This window comes from Puntigrus tetrazona, chromosome 3 (assembly GCF_018831695.1).
Source record: "Puntigrus tetrazona isolate hp1 chromosome 3, ASM1883169v1, whole genome shotgun sequence".
NCBI classification, from domain to species: Eukaryota; Metazoa; Chordata; class Actinopteri; order Cypriniformes; family Cyprinidae; genus Puntigrus; species Puntigrus tetrazona.
In genome coordinates, this window is record NC_056701.1 from 11,730,305 (window position 1) to 11,749,953 (window position 19,649).

Below are 19,649 nucleotides of genomic sequence, written 5' to 3' on the forward strand. Positions count from 1 at the left end.
CTAACTCAATTTAATGAATATTTAGTAAGCTGCTGTTTCAAACCACATAGACTAAATGTCATCACTGGAAGGGTAAGACCGTGTTAGTCAACATCCACCACAGCATAGCTGTGTCACTGCAAGTTCAGCATCATAAATGTTACCCGTTTAATCCCAAGTAGTGCATTTATCAGCATATTTTTTTTGCAGTAAACCATTTAGTGGTCTGTCCTCAAGAACACAAAATGTTTTCCCCTTTTGCTTTATGGGAACTATTGCATATGCATGTGTAATATGTGCATATTTTTCAATTAATAAATAACCCATAAATTGAGCCCTAAATAAAGCAGTCCATATTCATTGTGCTTCACAAATAAGAGTCTTAAATGTAAAAAAATGTTTGGTTCCCTTTTAGATTACGTCACCACTGAAATTGCATTTCTTGCGCAGCAGGATGTTGGACTCACTCTAGTGCTCTGTTTGCCTGCTAAAGTTTACATTGCATGACGTCAACTGCAGGAGCTCTATAAAATTTATTAGCGATTTCTAAAGTGAAAAACACAGCATACTCATTACATTATATGGTTGTTTTAAGCACCTCATCCCAATATGCTTTGGGCTTGTGCAATGCAGTAGAATATTATTAAAAACACATTTAAAATTTAAGTGACTAACGCCATGGTCTCCAAAACCACTCCTAGAGATTGCCCTGTAGGTTTGAGCTCCAGCCCCAATCAAAACCCACTAATGAAGACCTTCCAGGTCACTTGATAGAGGCAGGTTTGTTGGAGCAGACTTGGGACTAGCAGAGTTGGATAGTAGCAGGGTTTGGGACTCCAATATTAAGAACAAGAAGCATCACTAAATGCAATAATTGTACAATTATACACAATCACACACACACACACACACATTAATGAATTAAATTCCATAGAGCAATGACCATATTTAATCAACTAACAGTTGTTATACTTACTATGCTGTATTAAGTTACTTTCAAGGCAAATAAGACAATTACCTTACTGTTTTGAGTTTTGCGCAACATAAAAAAGGAAACAGTGTCTTAATAGACTTTTCATTTATTCCTACAGTACCCCCTAGAGTTCCTTTTTAGTTACCAGAACTCTTGTGTAAGTAAACTATACTAAGCATTTGTCAGTATAACATACTATTCCTATTTCACTTTACTTTACCCTCTTGTGGAGTGTTGATGATGAAGAATGTAGACGCACACATTTTCAGCTCAAGGGGTTAGACGTGTAAGTGTTGCTCAGAGAAGCATTCACACACCCAGAAAACAACAACAACAACAACATTGCTGCCACTTCCATGCGTTTCAGACTCAAGGATGAGCACTTGAGCAGAGATATCCCCTCCAGTTGAAGTACAGCCTTCCAGTGCAAAAGCATCCGGCCCCAAAAAAGTTTTCCATCGTTTCCAGATATATTGAATTCTCTCCAAACTGAGATGCTACACCGTTGCCAGGGATTGGATCGCACAAAAAGGAACATCTGGCTGCTTGTGGTTCTTCTGGTAGGTTTGGAAAGTGCCATGGCAGTTTTCTCACTGGACCCAACATCAGCTCTTTTGACTGAACCCCAAAGAGATCCTAAGAAGGCTTTCCAAAATCATTTCTGGCCACACCGAATGATTGCTTATTTTAAATATCAAAATGACATTAATTCTCTGAAACACAACCAAGCTCTAAGCCTTTTTGTGTCCTCTTTTTATTAATTCAGAAACATGACAACAGACAGAATTGTACACTACTAGAGTATCCAAAATAATAAAGATAATCATGTTTCTACAGACAGGTTTACATTGTGACACAGTGTGTCTTCACAAGAGATGGAAATGGAGCAAGGGAATGCAAGATCATAGTGTAGTACATAGATTTTATTGTAGATTCACTGATATGTTTTCTCCCTATCCAGTTGTTTTTTTTGACTAGCTTGATCAATGTGTGTGGATTTATGGTAGACTTCATTCCTTCAAATTGAACTATACTACATGCTGGGCAGCACAGAAACACAACCTGAACATACTACTAATAAGCATTTGAATTCAAATATTAACAAGTATGAACGAAAGAAACCCATTAATGGACATCGAGAACTTAAAAATGGTGATGTTTGAAATATAACAGCACACAGTAAAACAGTGGAAAATTTTACAGTCTTTAACAAAAAATATAGTTGACAGATTGTGAAGCAGCACAAAGCAAACAAACAAAAAAAACCTTGTCAACTATTAAAGTAATATTTTTTTTGTTACATAGCCAAAATTTCTCATAAAATATTGTTTCTTCAGAAAGAAACCACTTTGCGTTCCACTGAATAGTCATGTCTACTTTAACAAAACACTTAGGCTCAAGGTGCATTTTATTCATCTTGCCAAATCACAGTTCTAATTGGCTGAAAGAGCCTTTAATGGATGCTTTTATTTCCAGGGAAATGACAAGGGTGATGGGGCGGGAGTCTCCTAAGCACCCTTAAAACAGCTTCAGACAAAAAGACAAGCAGACAGGTAAAGACACTGCTAGAGACTGGGTCAGCTGTGTACTCTGAACTAAGAACAGTTGACTGCTGCTTTCCTGCACACTTTAATTGTCCCATCTGCTTTTCTTGCGTTTGGGGGGATCAGGAACCGCAAAGCTGTCTTTATGAGTCCCTGACCTCTCACCCCCATCTCTTTCTGACCGTCCCTCTCTGTCCCTATGGCTCCCTTCACCGTTTCGACTATCGCTGTGACGTTCTCTGTCACTATGCCGATCCCTTTCTGAGTAGCGGTCACGGTCTCCGCCACTATGCCTGTCACTGTGACGATAATGACTATCTCCACGATGACCCCTGTCGTCAGCATTTCTATCGCTACGGGACCCCTCTTTTGAAGAAGAGCTAGAGTAAGAGTCTGAAACTGAGCTCAGGGAGCCTGCACTGCTGAAGCCGCTCATTTTGGTGCCCGAGCTGAGAGCAGGGGGCGGCAGCATGGAGGGAAACGAGGAAGAGGACAGCGATGGAGAGTAGGACAGGGGGGTTGCGTCAGGCCCCTCTGGTGCTCCTGAAGGCAAAGAACTCAGACTTCCTGCACTGGTCCAACCAGAGGAGCTGCTGGACTTTGTGGTGAGTTTTGGAGGAACACCAGATGCTGCCACAAAGTGGTTTTTATACTGAGCCTGGAGGGAAAGCAAGAGCAGTCAAACAAACAAAGTCAAACAAAGTAAATATCTTAAAAGAGGAACTGGTGGAGTATGATTTCACTTTTTTTTAAGTTTATGTTTATGAACTGCAAAAAAAGACTGTCAGGGACTATAAACAAGTGCACTAGGTAGGACCAGTTAACCAATCTGAGCCTGATTACTTATTTCTGAGGGAAGGGCTTCACAGAACTAGGAACTCAACAGAAGGTTTTGATGAGAATGTAGGAGAATTTGCTTCTTTTTTTTTTTTTTATGTGTTACGTGTTACACTGCACCCCAAAAACACAAAAAGGCCTTCTGGGAAAAAAACCTCACCTGAAATGCTTGCTTCAGGGCGGACATACGGTCTCCCATGGCCCCAGAGGAGGGTTTGTAGGCTTCATAGTTACCAAGAGCAGAACCACCACTACTGCTGCGCTCCTATTTGAACCAATTTAAGATACAATAAATATAACAAAAGCATTAGCAATAAAGTAGCAGAACAGCTTTTTTATATATTAAAAACAAATAAATACATAAAGGAAGCAAGCAAAAGTAAAGCCAAACTAACAGTGGATTCAGATCCAAGGCCTGGTCTCTCTCTGTAACCCAGGCCTCCACCTCCAATATTTAGCTTCTTTCCTTTCCCTCCTTTAAAGCGGGACTTCCTGAACCAGGGATTCTTAAAAAAACAAAAACAATAAGCTCATGAATAAGTTTGTGAAACATGTTGTACTATGAAAGGCATTTATTGTATTCAGGGCATTGTTTTACCTGCATTGCCAGGTCCATCAGATCCTTTGAAACACTCTGATTGGCTCCCTCTAAATTTCGAACCAGGTCACCAGCAAATGAAGTGTCTTTAGTGGTGAGCAGAGTGTAAGCTAGGCCCTTCTCTCCTGCACGACCTGTTCTACCAATTCGATGTGTATGTGTGTCAATGTCTCGTGCTACATCGTAGTTCACAACTGTACGGATAGATGGAATATCCAACCCACGAGCTGAGAAGTGCAAGAGAAATTTTCATTAATACAACAAAGGTGACAAATGGTAAAAGTTACTTTATTCTGAACAGACACCGATATATAAAATAAGCCCTACTAACCAGCAACATCAGTAGCTACTAATACGGGCAGATTCTTCTTCTTAAAGTCAGCAATGACCTTGTTCCTCTCGCTCTGATCCATGTCTCCATGTAGCAGACCTAGGCTGTAACCTTCCTGATTGAGATTTGTAGCCAGTTCCTCGCAGTTAGCCTTTTTGGTGACAAAGATGAGCACAGAGCCAGCTGAGGTGAACTCAACCAGCCTGCGTGTCAGCCAACCCCACTTCTCCTGCCCCGTCTGCAGCACCTCCACTATCTGAGTGACATCTTCATTAGCCTGGGAAGAAGAGAAAAGGAGGTTTAAATGGAGGTTTTCAAAATACAGTGTGCATTTTCAAGCATTTGATGAAGAAACTGATTATCCACCTCTCCTATGTCTCCCTGCACAACACGAATGGGGTCAACCAAAATGTCTCGTGCCAGCTTTTCAATTTTCTTCCGAAATGTTGCACTGAATAACAGAGCTGTGAGAGATCAGAGGTCATGAGGATCTACTGAGTATGATAAACACACTGGACTGGGTTAACGCTGGAATGTAGAAGTGCGTCAAGGCAGCTCATTGATGGTCAAGTCAAGTCACCTTTATTTAGATTGCACTTTTAACAATAGATCCAAGTAAACGGTGTCAATAATGTAAAATGTTAAACACTGAGTTAATAAAATAGATATATTTAGTAAGTGACACTTACTCTGTCGATCAGGTCTGACATGGCTGGCAATGGATCTCACTTGGTATTCTGTATAAAACAGATCAAGTTTAAACGAAATGTATCACAATCTTTCATAAAGGTCAAATACAAAAAAATTCTGCATTTACCCACCCTCATTGTTCCAAACAGATTTAATTTGAAACACCCCCAAGAAAACAAAATCTGATATTGATTACTTTTACCATATCTTTAATAAACTTCTTTTTAAACATCAAAGTTTTGGTGGAAATAACCTTCCAAGGAAAAAAAAAAAACCTCTCTCAATATCAGTTCTGATAATTCGGATTAAAATCTTGTAGGTTTGATACAATACGAGGGGTAATTCTCTAAATCTCAGTTGGGATTTCAGATGCACTGGCTGAACGTTTAATAGTACACTAATCATTTGAATTAAACTAAAAGAAAAGAAAACATTTGACACGTACCAAAGCCCATATCGAACATGCGATCAGCTTCATCAAACACCAAATAGGTCACTCGCTGAAGAGATGTAGCCTTCTTCTTCACATGATCGATCAGGCGACCCTACGTGAGAAGAGCTTTTAACAGAACAACCAAGGAACTCCCTCACCAGTGAACAGAAACATGTCAAACTGGCTTGTGCATCAAAAAAATAGGAGGTCCTTACTGGGGTGCAGACAACAATTTCGGCTCCTTCCTGTAGAGCTTTGGCTTGTTCCCACATGCTGCCTCCTCCATACACTGCCACCGAGCGGAGGCCATATACCTTCCCGAAGCGCTTGCATTCCGAATGGATCTGAACCAGACAGATAATGATTTTAAAACCCGTTTTAAACCTTTACCTAATATAAGTGCCTCTTTCTTTCTCTCTGACCTGTTGACAGAGCTCTCTGGTGGGACAGACGATCACAGCAATAGGTCCCTCTCCTTGCTCTAGCTCCTTCTGGTCCATGATGTGCACCAGCATTGGCCAAATGAAAGCTGCGGTTTTTCCACTGCCAGTTTTGGCAATGCCAATCATGTCTCTGCCACCCAAAGCTATCGGAACACCCTAGAGAAATAAAACATTACTGTAGAAAAATAAACCACTCCCTAAATAAACTAATTTCATTGGTGGGAGGGTTTGCAGCTCACCTGGCACTGGATGGGTGTGGGTTGGGTGTACTCAGATTTACGGATCTGGTGCATGAGCTGCTCGTCAAATCCAAAGTGGGCAAAACTGGTGGCTGGTTTAGGAGGGGCTGCACCTGAAACCTGTTCATTTCGAATATGGGTTATTGTGGGCTGAAAGAAAGAGAAGGATCATGCGTGTATGTGCTGCCATTGACCTTCAGATTGAGTTTCTTTCTCAGTTCCACCACCCCGGTCTCAGTCAGACTACTGAGTTCCTCGTGCTCAATATAGAAGTTCTTCTCAAAAGGTGGATAGTCAATCTACAGACAGAAGAGAAATAAAAACATACTATTCAAGATTTGTACTTAAATAGTTTGGTGATGTATATACGCTTGCTCATCAATAGCGCTGCATGAATGAGTCCTAAAACATGGAAACAAGTTAGCAGTAGTTGGGAACCCTCTAGTTCCTTTATACTGACTTCAATAAGTTTGTTTAGATCCTTACGTTCACAACATATTTTCATGTTCCATTCTTAAAACAGAATATACACCACATTAGTAAAACACCACTGTTTTTTGTACGTTTTTTCAATATCCTGAAAAGGGGGGTGCTCAAAAGTGGGTAAATAGGATCACAGAAGCTGTTGAGAAGACTTTGCAGCATCACAGGAAAACGTTTTTTTTGGGTTTTTTTTTTTTAAAACAGGAAAAGTCAAGAGCGCTGTTTATTAGCCTTACTGTTTTATAGTCACATTATTGGAAACTATTTTAACTCAAATTTTTCTAACTGGCAGAAATTTAAATACAGATTAAGTGTTGTCTGTCTTTTGGAAACTGCATGTATATATTTTTTTAATTAAAAAAAAGATGACCCTAAATGTAAGGATCGTATAAGTATAGTATTTTTTAATGGTCACAGAGCTTATTTTCTGCAATAATCCAGAAAACCATTTAAAAAAATCCTATTAGGCTTTTATTACGCAAACTTCAGAGCTGGCCTACAAAAACATGCCATCCCTGCAGCAGTCTATTTAAGGACATTAACGCAACAATAACTGCAGGAAAACACAGTAACAGTACCTCTGAGTGGTCTATTGGGGGCAGTGGCATGATAATCTTTTTGGTAGTAGGAGCAATGGGGTTTCCATCGCTGTCATAGTCCACTTCTTCCTCATCTTCCTCTTGGGTCAGCCCAGCTGTTGGGTTTTCCGCCATGTAACGAAAATATGCTTCCTGCAAATAATTCAGAACATGACTTAGGTCAAGACAAGCAGCAGCATGCCATTACTGTGAATATCAAAAACCTAGTCTAAATGTTGCCTTAAAATGCATCAAAATGAGCTTAAAAAGAATGGCATCAAAAATACTCACAATAACTAATTATTAACTAGTAAGACCACCGAGCGCTGAGGTGGGGTCAGTGACATTAAAATAGATTTTTAATTGATCGCTACTATTTTAACATATAGCACTGATTATACTCATGTTTCAGTCACAAAAGAACCACTCTACCTGTAAACATTTAAAGACAAAATATAATAACTGAAAACCAATGAACTGGGTCCGAAGATTGCACCTTAAAAACAAGCGACAGGCACCTACTCCAACACCAAACGTACATTTGAATGCTCAGTCTGTAAATTGATGTATTTATATAAAGAAAGAATGTAAGAAAGAAAAATAGAAAGGAGTTGGGCACAGTCATTGCTGTGGCAAAGATACGGTGACGGTAGTAACGTCAAGAGGGTCACTCACTTGGTCATCCTCCTCTTCAATGTCATCCCGTATACCCCTGGAAGAAACAAGCGGAGAAAAAAAAACTTCCCTGCGACTCGCTCAATCACCCATGGAAACCCATATTCTACCCATAAACCCCCTTCCATTCCCATCCTCTCCGCTATAAATATTATTTGGATGAAGGGGCTTTAAAAAGTTCTGTGATGAAATCACAATCTTACTTGGCTAACTTCTTCTCTTTTTCCTTTTCTTCAAGCTTCTTCATATCTTTTGCCGCTTGGTCCTGAAAGAGGTTGAAAACAAGAGTTCAAGCAAAACAGCGGCCACGTCGAATGGCAGTTCTCAAAGAGATCCTGTCGTTAGCTCTTACCTCCACCTCAGCCATAAAAGAGTCAAGAGGGTCATCCTCACTGTCAGATCCGCCTCCTCCTCCTCCTCCAGACTGGAACTGCTTTCTTGTGGGAGAGTTCTCAGCGGGTATATATGGCAGATCCGTACTGCTAGACTCCTCTTCATCATCCTCAAAATAACTATAGAAAAAAATACACGATTGTTGTAAAATCGCCACGATTGTTTGGCAATGCCAGACTTTCGCCTTAGACAGCTGAAAGTGCAGTGTGTCTCGGGCATAAGAAGACTATTATTATTATTATTATTATTATTATTATTATATCTAATCTCTTGTGTCTCAGGCTTTTGGCACCTTTTATTTATAACAAAAGCAATAAAAGTGAATGAAAGTAACCGAAACACATCTACTTTTGTGTTCCACATAAAACAGAAAGTCAGAAAGAGATCAGGAACAACATGAGGGTGAGTAAATAACTTTTAATTTTGCCGTCAACTGTAACATTTCTAATGTTTTCATTGAAGCAGTAACAGTGAGGTACTCACGCGTTCTCCTCGTCGAAATTGGCTCGTTTTGTTCCTATTTTGTAAAAAGATGAAAGCTGCTGGTTCTTGCCATATGCACCAGATGGTCCTGAAGCTCCAAATGCGGAGTGGGCTTTCTGGGGAAGACGAGGTTCTTCTTTCTTTCCACTCGCAAGAGAGAATCCCCCGAATCCAAAGCCTCGCTTGCCACTCGGGCCTCCCTTGTTCCAGTTCATTGCTGTTGACTGCAAATCACAGCGTCGGATTAGGGGTTAAAACAGTAAATTAAACGATAATTACATGCAGAATGTATAATGTGTATATCCCCATCAGGCTACTGAAGCATAACAATTACAAAGTCTCATTGCTTACGCATTGCTTATCATCAGCAGCTTTATTGTTATTATTGCCTTATCTAATTAATTTTCTTGGCTGGCTTTTTACCATTTTGGGGGGGACCAAACAGCTAGTAAGAGACGCTGTCTCGTAATGCTGCGCTGATGGCCGTGAAGAGGCCTTGAGCTAATGTTATGTGTAACGTTATACGGATTATGATCGATTACTTTCCCATTGCATGCGTCAAAGAGCAAAACTCGGATTTTGTTTATTTACCTGTTTCAGATAACGTAAAAAGAACGATCTTCTAAAGTGGGTGGGCACCTTATTTATCCACAACGTATTTACCACTCCAGGCTATCTTGCACACTTCTCGGAGATTGGGTTTTACGTCATTTACAATGGACTCATTTAGTGTTCGGTCACATTTGCGCGACTCGTTTGGGGGCGAACGTAAATGCAGTGTTGCCAGATCCACATCTTTTTCACTTAAATAATAAATAACAATATATCTTATTTCAATAAATTGGATCGTCAGTATAAAGTATGGTAGAAAGTGTTTTGTTTTACTTTTAAATTAATTCTTTAATTGGCGTATTATTTAGAAATAATATAAACATTTCTTAGAAGTCAGGAACTTTCTCGTTGGTCTGCACAGAAAAACAGAAGTCATTATTAATTAAAAAGATTAACTGCACTATTGCAAAAAAAAAGTATTATAGCTAATAATAATAATAAATACCGTCGAATGTAATAATAAACCTCTGTTTGTTTTGACCATAGCATATGGTGGTATGTTTCACATTCTTACTACAGCCCGCAACGGCTCATGTTTATTAAGCGATAGTAAGAAGACTTGGCAACATTAGAACGCAGGCTATTTTATTCGCTCACGAGTTTAGACCAATAAGGAGACACGCATCCGACCTTCGATCCAATAGGAACTCGAGGACGCCGCGTCGTCAACGTCACTCGTCCATTCACCAAACGTTCCTTAACACACGACCCAGCCCACCGCGAGACGAGAAGAAGAAACGCGTTACATCCTGCAGTTTTGGCAATAGCTGGAAATTTGACGGTACTTAGAAGTAAGAGCCGTACAATTTAGTAGCAGAGGGTGAGTTCAACGATTGTATTGTATTACTTACACAAGCACACTGGAGCTCCGTGCTCTGTTTATCATAATTGAGAGATAGTCATATCGCTGCATGGCTAACTGAAAGATACCGACCTGTAAGCTGGCATGCCACATTTGTTTATGCATTAATAACTCTACTTATTAAAAATAGCTGTGTTGTATTAGTAAATGCACATCTTTCATGCTGCGCATTAAACGAGCAAATCCAATGTGTTGTATCCTGTTTACAAACGTGTGCTATTACAAAGACGGTCTCATTTAAATGTGAGCACTGTTCTGTTTGAGCTTATTATTAAAAACCGTGTTCATAAAGTATCAGGGCAGAAGAAAATACGTTAAATACATTACATTAATCTTGTTTCTCCTCCCTTTCAGATCTGTACTCTTTATGTGTTTTTGAAAGTATTGCTACCTGTCATCAGCATCCCCAGGATCCATGTCTTTTTTGGTGAGTGAACTTGATTGGTTATCAACGTGACACATTTTCTTAGCATGTACATTAAATTGCCATATTTTGTCATATTTTATCGCTTTCTCTCAGCGCTGGGTGTCAGAGAAACTCAGTGTGGAAAGCCTGAGGGATCTGGAGTTATTTGGAGGTAAGTTCAGTAAGTTAGCCCATTATCTCATGTCGCTGTGCTTCTCGTATCTTTTCCAGCAAACCTCACCAGCTTTATTTCACGTTACCCGAGGTGAATGTGAAGGGGAATCCTAGAAACATTTAGTTTCTACAAAATACACGTTCCTCTGGAACATTTAAAAGAGCCGATTGGCCCATCTTGAACTCGCCAAATGGAATAGTACACTTTTTTTTGGACACAGATCCCCCTCATAATCAGCTATGCAGGCCCTTAGAAAAAGAGGAGCGCTACATACCCAGATTACCCATGATCACAACCGATCAGTACTTTTGCAAAAGCAAAAAACGTGTTTTTTTTTTTGTTTCGCGTGTGCTTTATGAACGGTTTTGTGAATTTAACGTTGTCAGTCTTTCTGAGTTTTTGTGATAAACGTGTGCTGCAGTGTGGTGTGACACTGCTCTTTAATAAAAGTGCAGCGTTCGCGTCATGGTGACTAATGATGGTGGCGACAGCAGAGTCTGTGTGTCCTTGTGTCTGTGAGGCTTTTTAATCTTTTTCCTGTGGTGATGTATCTGTATGTAAGGCTGGCTGTGATGTAGTGTTATTGCTGGGTGTTGATGGATCGCTTCTGTGGTGCTACTGACAGCTGAGTCACTGCAGCCTAACAAGAGGTGGACAGATCTGCAGGGCAGGTCTGACACTGCTGGAGCGGTATGAAATCTGTACATTCGTGGGATATCAGATGTATTAAGATCGTGGGCTTGCACTAGTTTACAGGGAATTCCTATTTATTTTCTCCTATTTAGCTGTGATACACAACAAGTCACTGTTCAAAGGTTTGGGGTTAGTAGGGAGCATTGAATTGATCAAAATAGTGATAGTAAGGATGTTGGTTACAAAAGATTAATATTTCAGTAAATGCTTTGGACTTTGTCCATTTAAAATATCAAGGGTTCTGCAAAAAATATTAAGCACAACTGTTTTGAACATTGGTAATATTAAGAAATAGGCCTTTTTTTTTTAAATCAACAACCTGTAGGCTGGAATATTAGCTGATAAAAATTAAGCTTTGCCAACACAGGAAAATGATTATAATATTAAAGTCGACAAACTTTCTAAATTGTAATAATTTTCAACAATATTACTGTAACTGTATTTTTGACTAAATAAATGCTACCTTGAAAAGTATGAGACTTCATTCAGAATAATGCAAAAAACTTACTGACCCCATGTAAACTACATAACCTTTTTTTGTGCAATTCTGTAGTTTGTATGGTCTTGCTGACAAATTGTGTGTGTGTGTGTGTGTGTGTGTGTGTATATGTGTATATATATATATATCTATATATATATGTATGTATATATATATATATATATATATATATATATATATATATATATATATATATATATATATATATATGCAGTGCCATGATAATCTGAGTGTTGCATATTGTCCTGTGAATAGATTATCAGTCTTGCCTGTTTCTAAGTTGGTGTGTAATGCTTTTAGGGTTTTTCACTCATTTTGCTGTTGTCCATAATGACTGCTCCATGTCTGCTCTAGATGCTAGTTTATGTTTGCTTTTGGCTGTTGTGTGTTCCATGGCAATGCATCTATAAAACAGCTAATTAAACAGGTTTTTCTGACGGTTCGTAAACTTGTTGTTGAATTGAATGGTGAAGAATTACAAATAGAATTTCTTGCTTAAATGAATTTGATTGTTTAGTTTATGCAGTATTCTAGGATACACATTTAATGCATTGGTATTAATGACGTATATTTTCATTTCATGCAAAGTGTCAATTTGAACTGTATTTAAAATAAAAATTCAAAAAAGTATAAAATGGATGGGGAAAAAAAGGATGTAGACGGTGTTGCCTAGACGGAAGCTCTCAGAAAACTAAAGCTGTTCCAATGAGTATGCAAGTTTGTTAAATTTGTGAGAACCACTTTAAAGGAAGATTGTTTGTTTGTATGTGTGTTTTTTACGTCATTTACATGGTTTCTCTACGCCAGAGCAAACTCAGGCAAGCCCACTAAGAAAAGTAAGTGCGGAATATCTTCAAGCTTTTCCATCCGCCTGTTAGTGTGTGTGTGTGTGTGTGTGTGTGTGAGCATGTGAGTTGGTGTGTGCTTGTGTAAGATTGAAATGTAAGATTAATTGTGTGTGTGTGTGTGCGTGTGCTCAGATGAATACACCCCCTTGTGCTCCTGTGCTTGCCTGCATGCACTCATCGTGCTGCTGTGACACTCAAACCTCCACACTCGCTCCGACTGAGGCTCCAGCAGAGGGAAGAGCTTGTATTTAAGCTGGGAAAAGAAAGATGAGGTCTCATTAAACTCCCTGGGTACAGTGCTTTATTATTGTGCTTGACAAACCAAAGGGAAATTAAAAGTTGGGATTCAGTTTCTCAATAATGTAATGCTCGTTTAATTCCGGCTCTTAATTACGATACATTCATTTTAAGGCGCAGGTACAAGTGATATGCAGAGTGAATCAGTGAGACTTATTCTGCATTGATGGAATATTAGGATATCTGTATTATGAAATTGCCTCATAAGAGTTGTCACAAAGAACGAACCAACACCGGGAATAACGGTGATGCTGTCATAGGTCACCTAAGCATGTGGCGTGGGATGATGCTCATTGTGTTGAAGCAACACATGGAGTCATCCTGTTAAAGCCTGGGCTTGCTGCACTGTTCACTGAACTAGTCCTGCCTACACTTCGAAAGGCATAAAATGATTTGTTTTACGAATTGCCATAGACCTGCATGATCTCCACTGACAGATGCTGTCATCATATGTGCGAGGAATTAATATTCTTATCTGTAAGTTCTATGGCAAAGCCAATGGACACTTTGATGTAAGTTTAAAAAAAAAAGAGTATTGGATGTTTATGGGATCATGCATATCTATAAACAAATGCTCACAGCGGATTGTAGTTTATTTCATGCTTCTAACATGCTTTTGCAAATACGCAGAGTTTTGTGAAGCCATTCCTGCTGCCGTTTTCATCTTCTCTGTCTTGTACTGAATCTCAGTTGGACTGACTTTAATTGGTCATAATCTGCCGATCCTCAGTACTTGATCTGTATTGTTCTCTGAAGAGCTTTGCAGTGGCTGGGATTTATCAGTGTATGCGCAATAAAAACCCTTCCCCTCTTCAAAATCAGGTTGGTTTGTGCTGTTATCACAACAGTGGCATCAGTGTCTGTTCCTGTACGTGCGCGACCTTGAAATGTTTCCTAACTCACTGAAACTGACATGGCTGGTCATAGTATATTTGGCCGATCCCAAATTACTATGATGCATTTGAAGGAAAGCTAACATGCACTTAAAATGTTTGCCACCCGAACACTGCTTGCACAGTGACACCAGTCCTGTTAGCATTTTATGTTTCACTGTAGTGTTTTCTAAACTCCTTTATGAAATCTTTGAATCTACAGTGAGTCAGAAAAGTATTTGGACAATGTAAGGCTGGGCAGTATATCACACAATATATTCATGCACATTTAGTCGGTAAAGACGGTTCTTTGATTGGCGGTAAATCTCTATCACCTGTTTTCAAATGGAGCGGCAGTTAATACACAGAGCCGTAGTTCACTGACAAGCTATTCAGTATCAAAAATGAATCACCCCCAAAACTGAATGCGATATTGCATTTTTTTTTTTTATTTGATCAAAAGAGTAAAAAGTGTAATATTGTGGAAAATGATTGCAGTATAAAATAACTTCTATAGTTATGTTAATGGAAAAACTTAATTTTTAGCATCATTACTACAGTCTTCAGTGTCACATGATCTTTTAGAAATAATTGTAATGTACTGATTTTGATGCTCAAGAAACATTTATAGTTATTTTAGGAAACAGACAGATTTGAAGAGTGAAGAAGTTAAAACAAAGAAGTTAACAAAATGAGCACTTTCGTATCTTACTCTTGATCAGTGTAATGCATCTTTGCTAATAAAAAGTATACTTTTTTTTTCGCCTTTATCCACCGTTGATCAGTGAGTTCATTACATTCCACTAATGTTTGACTCGTAGAAAAAGTCAAAGTATCCTATGTCTTTTTTTCTTTGCATAGTTTATCTATTGTTTAATTATTTTAAAACTAACAAGCTTCTTGTAATAAAGTGCTTGGAAAGCTGAATTAAAGGGTTACTCCACCCCAAAGTAATTTTGTTGTCATTAATCACTCACCCCCATGTCGATCCAATACTGTAAATGCTTTGTTCATCTTCAGAACACAATTGAAGATATTTTGCATAAAAACCGTGAGGCTTGTCACTGTCTCATAGGTCCAGAAAAATATGAAAAGCATCATCAGAATAACCCATCTGCCATCAGTGGTATAATGTGAATGTTATGAGGATACGAGAATACATTTTGTACGCAAAGAAAATAAAAATAATGACTTTACTCAAATGGATACACTGTTTTTTTTTTTTTTTTTCAAATAAAAATGCAAATGAATGTAAAAAATTGGTTTTCAATCAAAGCCTCCTGGTTTTCATCCAAAATATCTTCAATAGTTTTCTGGAGATAGACAAAGCTTTTATAGTTTTGGAACGACATGGGGTTAAGTGATTAATGACACAAATTTTACTTTGGGGTGAGGTAACAAATACTTTTTTGGCTTACTGTATGGCTGGCTACCCACAAACCACTTTGACCAGTGCACCTTATTAAAAGGCACAGGGTACAAAACCTAACACTGTAAGCATGTTAAAAGGATTTATTTACGTTGAATAAGCAAACATGTTCTGGGACCTGAGGTGTGTCTCAGTCTGCTCCCTAGTGTCTCAGTACTTGGTAGAGTATGACCAGTCCTAATGCTTGCATTTAAGTTCTAAATATACTCTCTGACATCAGGAAATGGATCGAGACGCAGCTGTGGTCAGTTTGCACTATGCCAGTGTGTTTATTTACTGTTTCCACATTTGATTAATGACTCATATTTGATGGTTTTGGCTCAGGCCCATGAGGACAGTCAAGAGTCTCTGAGCCCTCTCCCACGCAGAGACACCATGGGAAGCTTCCTTCCAGACAACAGCGCCTATGAGCTGCACGCTGTCATAGGTGAGGCGACCGAAACAGCCCTAAATCAATATCAGGAGCGTCTGTGGCTCCTCCCCCTGCTGCTGCTGATGATGATATGCGTCTGTCTCTGGTTGTGAAGGTCGAGGTTTGGAGGACTTGATGACAGTGAATCTGGCCAGTTACAAACCCACAGGAGAGTATGTGGCCATCCGCCGCATTGACCTGGATTCCTGTACCAATGACATGGTCAGTTACTTACAGGTCAGTACAGACGGCAGGGCAAGCCTGAAGATGTGTCAGAAATGGACGATTCCTATTGAAATGTCATTTTACATGTACATTTAAAACTGTGTCATTTATTTAAATTATATTTACCATAATAATTCAAATATAATGTAAATAATTATAAGTTTGACAAAAATAAAATAGGCAATATAATTATAGAATTAATATAGAATATATATATATATATATATATATATATATATATATATATATATATATATATAATAGGAGAGATTTAGTGCATTCACTTTATTTTATTTATATATAGTAGCATATTTTACTATTGTAGTATTCTTTTTTAATTAGCTTTTATTTTTATATTTTCAATTTCAAATGCAATATTTAATATAAATTTGAATGATTTTAGTACTTTAACGTATTATCTCTAATGCTGAGGCAAAATTTTCGAATTTTCATTCTAATTTGTTTAGGTTTTTAATTAATTTTATTTAATAAATATTATTTGTTTTATTTCAATTAACAAAAACAATTTTAAAAAGAGTTTCAGTTACGCTGATCCAGTATGAAATTGTATTTCAGTTTGTCTTTTGAAAAGTTGAGTGTATTAATTAGTTGACTAGTTGGCGCAGAACAAATACTTATTAGTTAACAGCTGATTAGTCCTGTATATTGGTAGCATATGTACACGAACATAAGCACTTTCTCTGTTTATCTAAAGGGAGAGCTGCATGTGTCTAAGCTGTTCCACCACCCCTGTATCCTCCCCTACAAGAGCGTCTTCATCACAGAGAATGAGCTGTGGGTGATCACACCCTTCATGGCCTATGGTTAGCGGAGACCTTCTGCATCAACTGTATCAAGTTTAAACAGCTCGTAGTACCAGGTCTAATTGTGTTTTGCTTACCGTTCCTATGTGATTCACCTCTTCACCAGGATCTGCGCGAGACTTGATCAGCACACATTTTACTGACGGTTTGATTGAGCAGACAATAGCCTACATCCTGCTGGGGGTGCTGAGAGCGCTGGAGTACATACATCAGATGGGCTACGTTCACCGGTGAGGAGCACATATCATGACAAATTATGATCAAACAGGTTAATGAATCAATATCCACACCATACGGTCAGCCTGATGCTATTAATGCAGATGCTACAAGAATAATGAAGTACTTTTTACCATCTCAATATGCTTGTACAGTAGTGTGAAGGCAAGCCACATCCTGATTGCAGCAGATGGACAGGTGTATCTGTCCGGTCTCAGGAGCATCTTCAGCTTGATCCGTCACGGGCAGAGAGCACGTGTTGTACACGATTTTCCCCAGTACAGTGTTAAAGTACTACCTTGGCTCAGTCCAGAGGTTCTGCAGCAGGTACGTTTAATATAATTAAGTATATATTTTTAGTTCAGATAGTTCAGTAGTTGTATCTCGGCCAACAAACCATACATCAGTAGCTTATTTATTCAGCTTCCCATTGTTGTATGAATCTCAATTTGTACTGTATACTGCCTGTATAACACACCGGAAATAATATTATACATGTCTACATGACAGAATCTTCAGGGATATGACTTCCGCTCAGACATTTACAGTTTGGGCATCACTGCATGTGAGCTAGCTAATGGACACGTGCCCTTTAAAGACATGCCTGCTACGCAGGTAAGGCAAACACTTTTTTTAATCAATCTCTTTGCTTTCCCTCCTTTTGTATCTTACATTTACCTGTATCTCTTTGCCTGTATCAGATGTTGTTAGAGAAGTTGAACGGCACAGTCCCCTGCCTGCTGGACACGACCACCATCCCCCCTGAAGAACTGAGCATGAAACCGTCTCGCTCCGGGGCCGACTCTGGGATCTGCGAGGGCCCCGGCGCCGGAGGAGCTCGCCACACTAACGGAGAGCCCTCATCGTCTTCTGGAGGAAACCCCTACAGCCGAACATTCAGTCCTCACTTTCATGCCTTTGTGGAACTTTGTCTACAAAGAGATCCTGAGAAAAGGTAAATAGCACTCATATCATCGCATCATTCCAAGCCTGTGAGATTTTCATAAGTTTTAGGAATGGTCTGACCACTCGTTACTTCATGATAAAAGTGATCCAGGCTTTAAACTAAAAATAACTGCAGCATAAAACGGATAATAAACTAAATGTATGCCGTCATGTCTTCCCACAGACCCTCTGCCAGCTCTCTGATAGGCCATTCCTTCTTCAAGCAGGTGAGTCTTACCTTCTCTGGAGAAAATATCTGACAGAGTGGCAAGAAAAAAAAATCATAACATTTATTCTGGTCTATAGACAAACAAAATGTCTAAGCTAAAAGCACAAGCAATTTGAATCATAAATGTCTTTTACTAAACACATCCCATCAGTAAACATTCACAGTACTGTGGAAAAAGTAAGTGAACTTCAACTTGAAGGCATTATCCGAATTTTTTTGTGCATGGTCCTTGTTTGTTCTGGACAACATTTGTTGATCCTTCAGGTAATGACAAAGAAAAGTTGACTTGTAAGAATGTTTAATTTTACAATATTGATACTTATTCACTTAGTTTGTTGATGTGAAGCCGATTTAAACCGTCTGTATTTCATAAAGGGGTATATAAATAAATGTGGCTTGGTGTATTTCTGTGGTCTATATAATGTTGTAATGTTGTAGATAAAGCGCAGACCATCCGAGGCTCTTCCTGAGCTCCTGCGTCCAGTTTCTCCAATCAGCAGCCTAGATGGCATGCAGCCTCAGGATTCACCCACTGGATTGGCCAGTCTGGAGTCTGATCTCAGCCAGCTGGATGTGGATGACTGGGACTTTTGACATGAAACGGATGAGAAGTGAAGGAACGATGGCTGGAACTGAAAGGGAGGCGTTACCATAGGACTCTTAACGAGAATTGATTGTTTTTGTTGTGTTTTAAAAGGGAGAAAAAGGGAAGGCCAGTGCTAAGTGAATGTGATATAGACATTTTAAAGAGCTTCTAAGATGTTACAAGAGACTCTGGAACGTTTCTTGTTGTCTTTTGTGATTTGTGCACATCACTGAAACTACAAGGACAGACTATAAAAAGAGAAATGAAAAACCAGCAGCCGCCATAGCCTTGATAATGCTTTCAGAAGCATGAACTGAAGCCTGAGGCATGCACTGCGCACTCTTACCGACTGGCCATGTGACAGTGGTGATCACTTGAGGCCACCGAAGCCTGTTCCGTTTCACCTGAACTAATGACACTCTATGAATGTCTTAAAACTTAAGCAAAACAGGTTCACAGCTGAACTCTCACGGCTCCTAGCATATTTTCCAATGAAGCATAAAGAGCTTTCAGTAAAGTCAAACTAAACATAGAACTGTTCAGTTTATGGGTGGATTGTGGAGATTTGAAAGAACCAAGCTTCTTCCCTCAGCACAAATGTTGACGCCACCAGAAATATGCTAGAGGGGAAGATTTAGTTTTTGCCTGTTATCTGGTGTAGTTATTAGTTTTATATTAGCTGCATTTCTGATGAGATTCATTTTTGTTCTTGGCATGCTTTACAGGAGGAAGTACTTCAGTGGACCTTTTGTGTATTTTCAGCATATTTACCTCTTGGTCAAATGGAATAAATGTTGCAACTGCACAAATGTCAACCCTTGTTTCTATTTACCAATTCTG

General features: G+C 39.0%; 2 protein-coding genes across 5 annotated transcripts; one reads left to right on the plus strand and one right to left on the minus strand.

The window, feature by feature from the left end:
• Window positions 1-1,688: 1,688 nt before the first annotated feature.
• On the minus strand, window positions 1,689-9,410 carry ddx42 (DEAD (Asp-Glu-Ala-Asp) box helicase 42). Of its 2 annotated transcripts, XM_043235421.1 has the most exons (18): window positions 9,271-9,410; window positions 8,680-8,903; window positions 8,156-8,315; window positions 8,007-8,068; window positions 7,804-7,840; window positions 7,129-7,281; window positions 6,262-6,366; window positions 6,068-6,187; window positions 5,808-5,984; window positions 5,601-5,729; window positions 5,398-5,497; window positions 4,952-4,999; window positions 4,629-4,726; window positions 4,263-4,539; window positions 3,932-4,158; window positions 3,729-3,839; window positions 3,494-3,598; window positions 1,689-3,154 (listed from the first exon to the last, which is right to left on the minus strand). In XM_043235421.1, the coding sequence occupies exons 2-18, from the start codon at window positions 8,892-8,894 to the stop codon at window positions 2,582-2,584; spliced, it is 2,697 nt and encodes an 898-aa protein (XP_043091356.1). In that variant the 5' UTR covers window positions 8,895-8,903; window positions 9,271-9,410; the 3' UTR covers window positions 1,689-2,581. The 2 variants fall into 2 exon arrangements, with proteins under 2 accessions (XP_043091356.1, XP_043091358.1); XM_043235423.1 differs by lacking the exons at window positions 7,804-7,840; window positions 8,156-8,315; window positions 8,680-8,903; window positions 9,271-9,410 and having other exon boundaries at window positions 8,007-8,064.
• Window positions 9,411-9,974: 564 nt separating this feature from the next.
• Window positions 9,975-19,624, plus strand: strada (STE20 related adaptor alpha). 3 transcript variants are annotated; one of them, XM_043235535.1, is made up of 14 exons: window positions 9,975-10,111; window positions 10,508-10,580; window positions 10,674-10,731; window positions 12,734-12,762; window positions 13,828-13,893; window positions 15,697-15,799; window positions 15,900-16,021; window positions 16,725-16,833; window positions 16,940-17,063; window positions 17,205-17,376; window positions 17,560-17,664; window positions 17,751-18,004; window positions 18,179-18,221; window positions 18,662-19,624. In XM_043235535.1, the coding sequence occupies exons 2-14, from the start codon at window positions 10,569-10,571 to the stop codon at window positions 18,815-18,817; spliced, it is 1,353 nt and encodes a 450-aa protein (XP_043091470.1). In that variant the 5' UTR covers window positions 9,975-10,111; window positions 10,508-10,568; the 3' UTR covers window positions 18,818-19,624. The 3 variants fall into 3 exon arrangements, with proteins under 3 accessions (XP_043091470.1, XP_043091471.1, XP_043091472.1); XM_043235536.1 differs by lacking the exon at window positions 13,828-13,893; XM_043235537.1 differs by lacking the exons at window positions 9,975-10,111; window positions 12,734-12,762; window positions 13,828-13,893 and having other exon boundaries at window positions 10,507-10,580.
• Window positions 19,625-19,649: the final 25 nt, after the last annotated feature.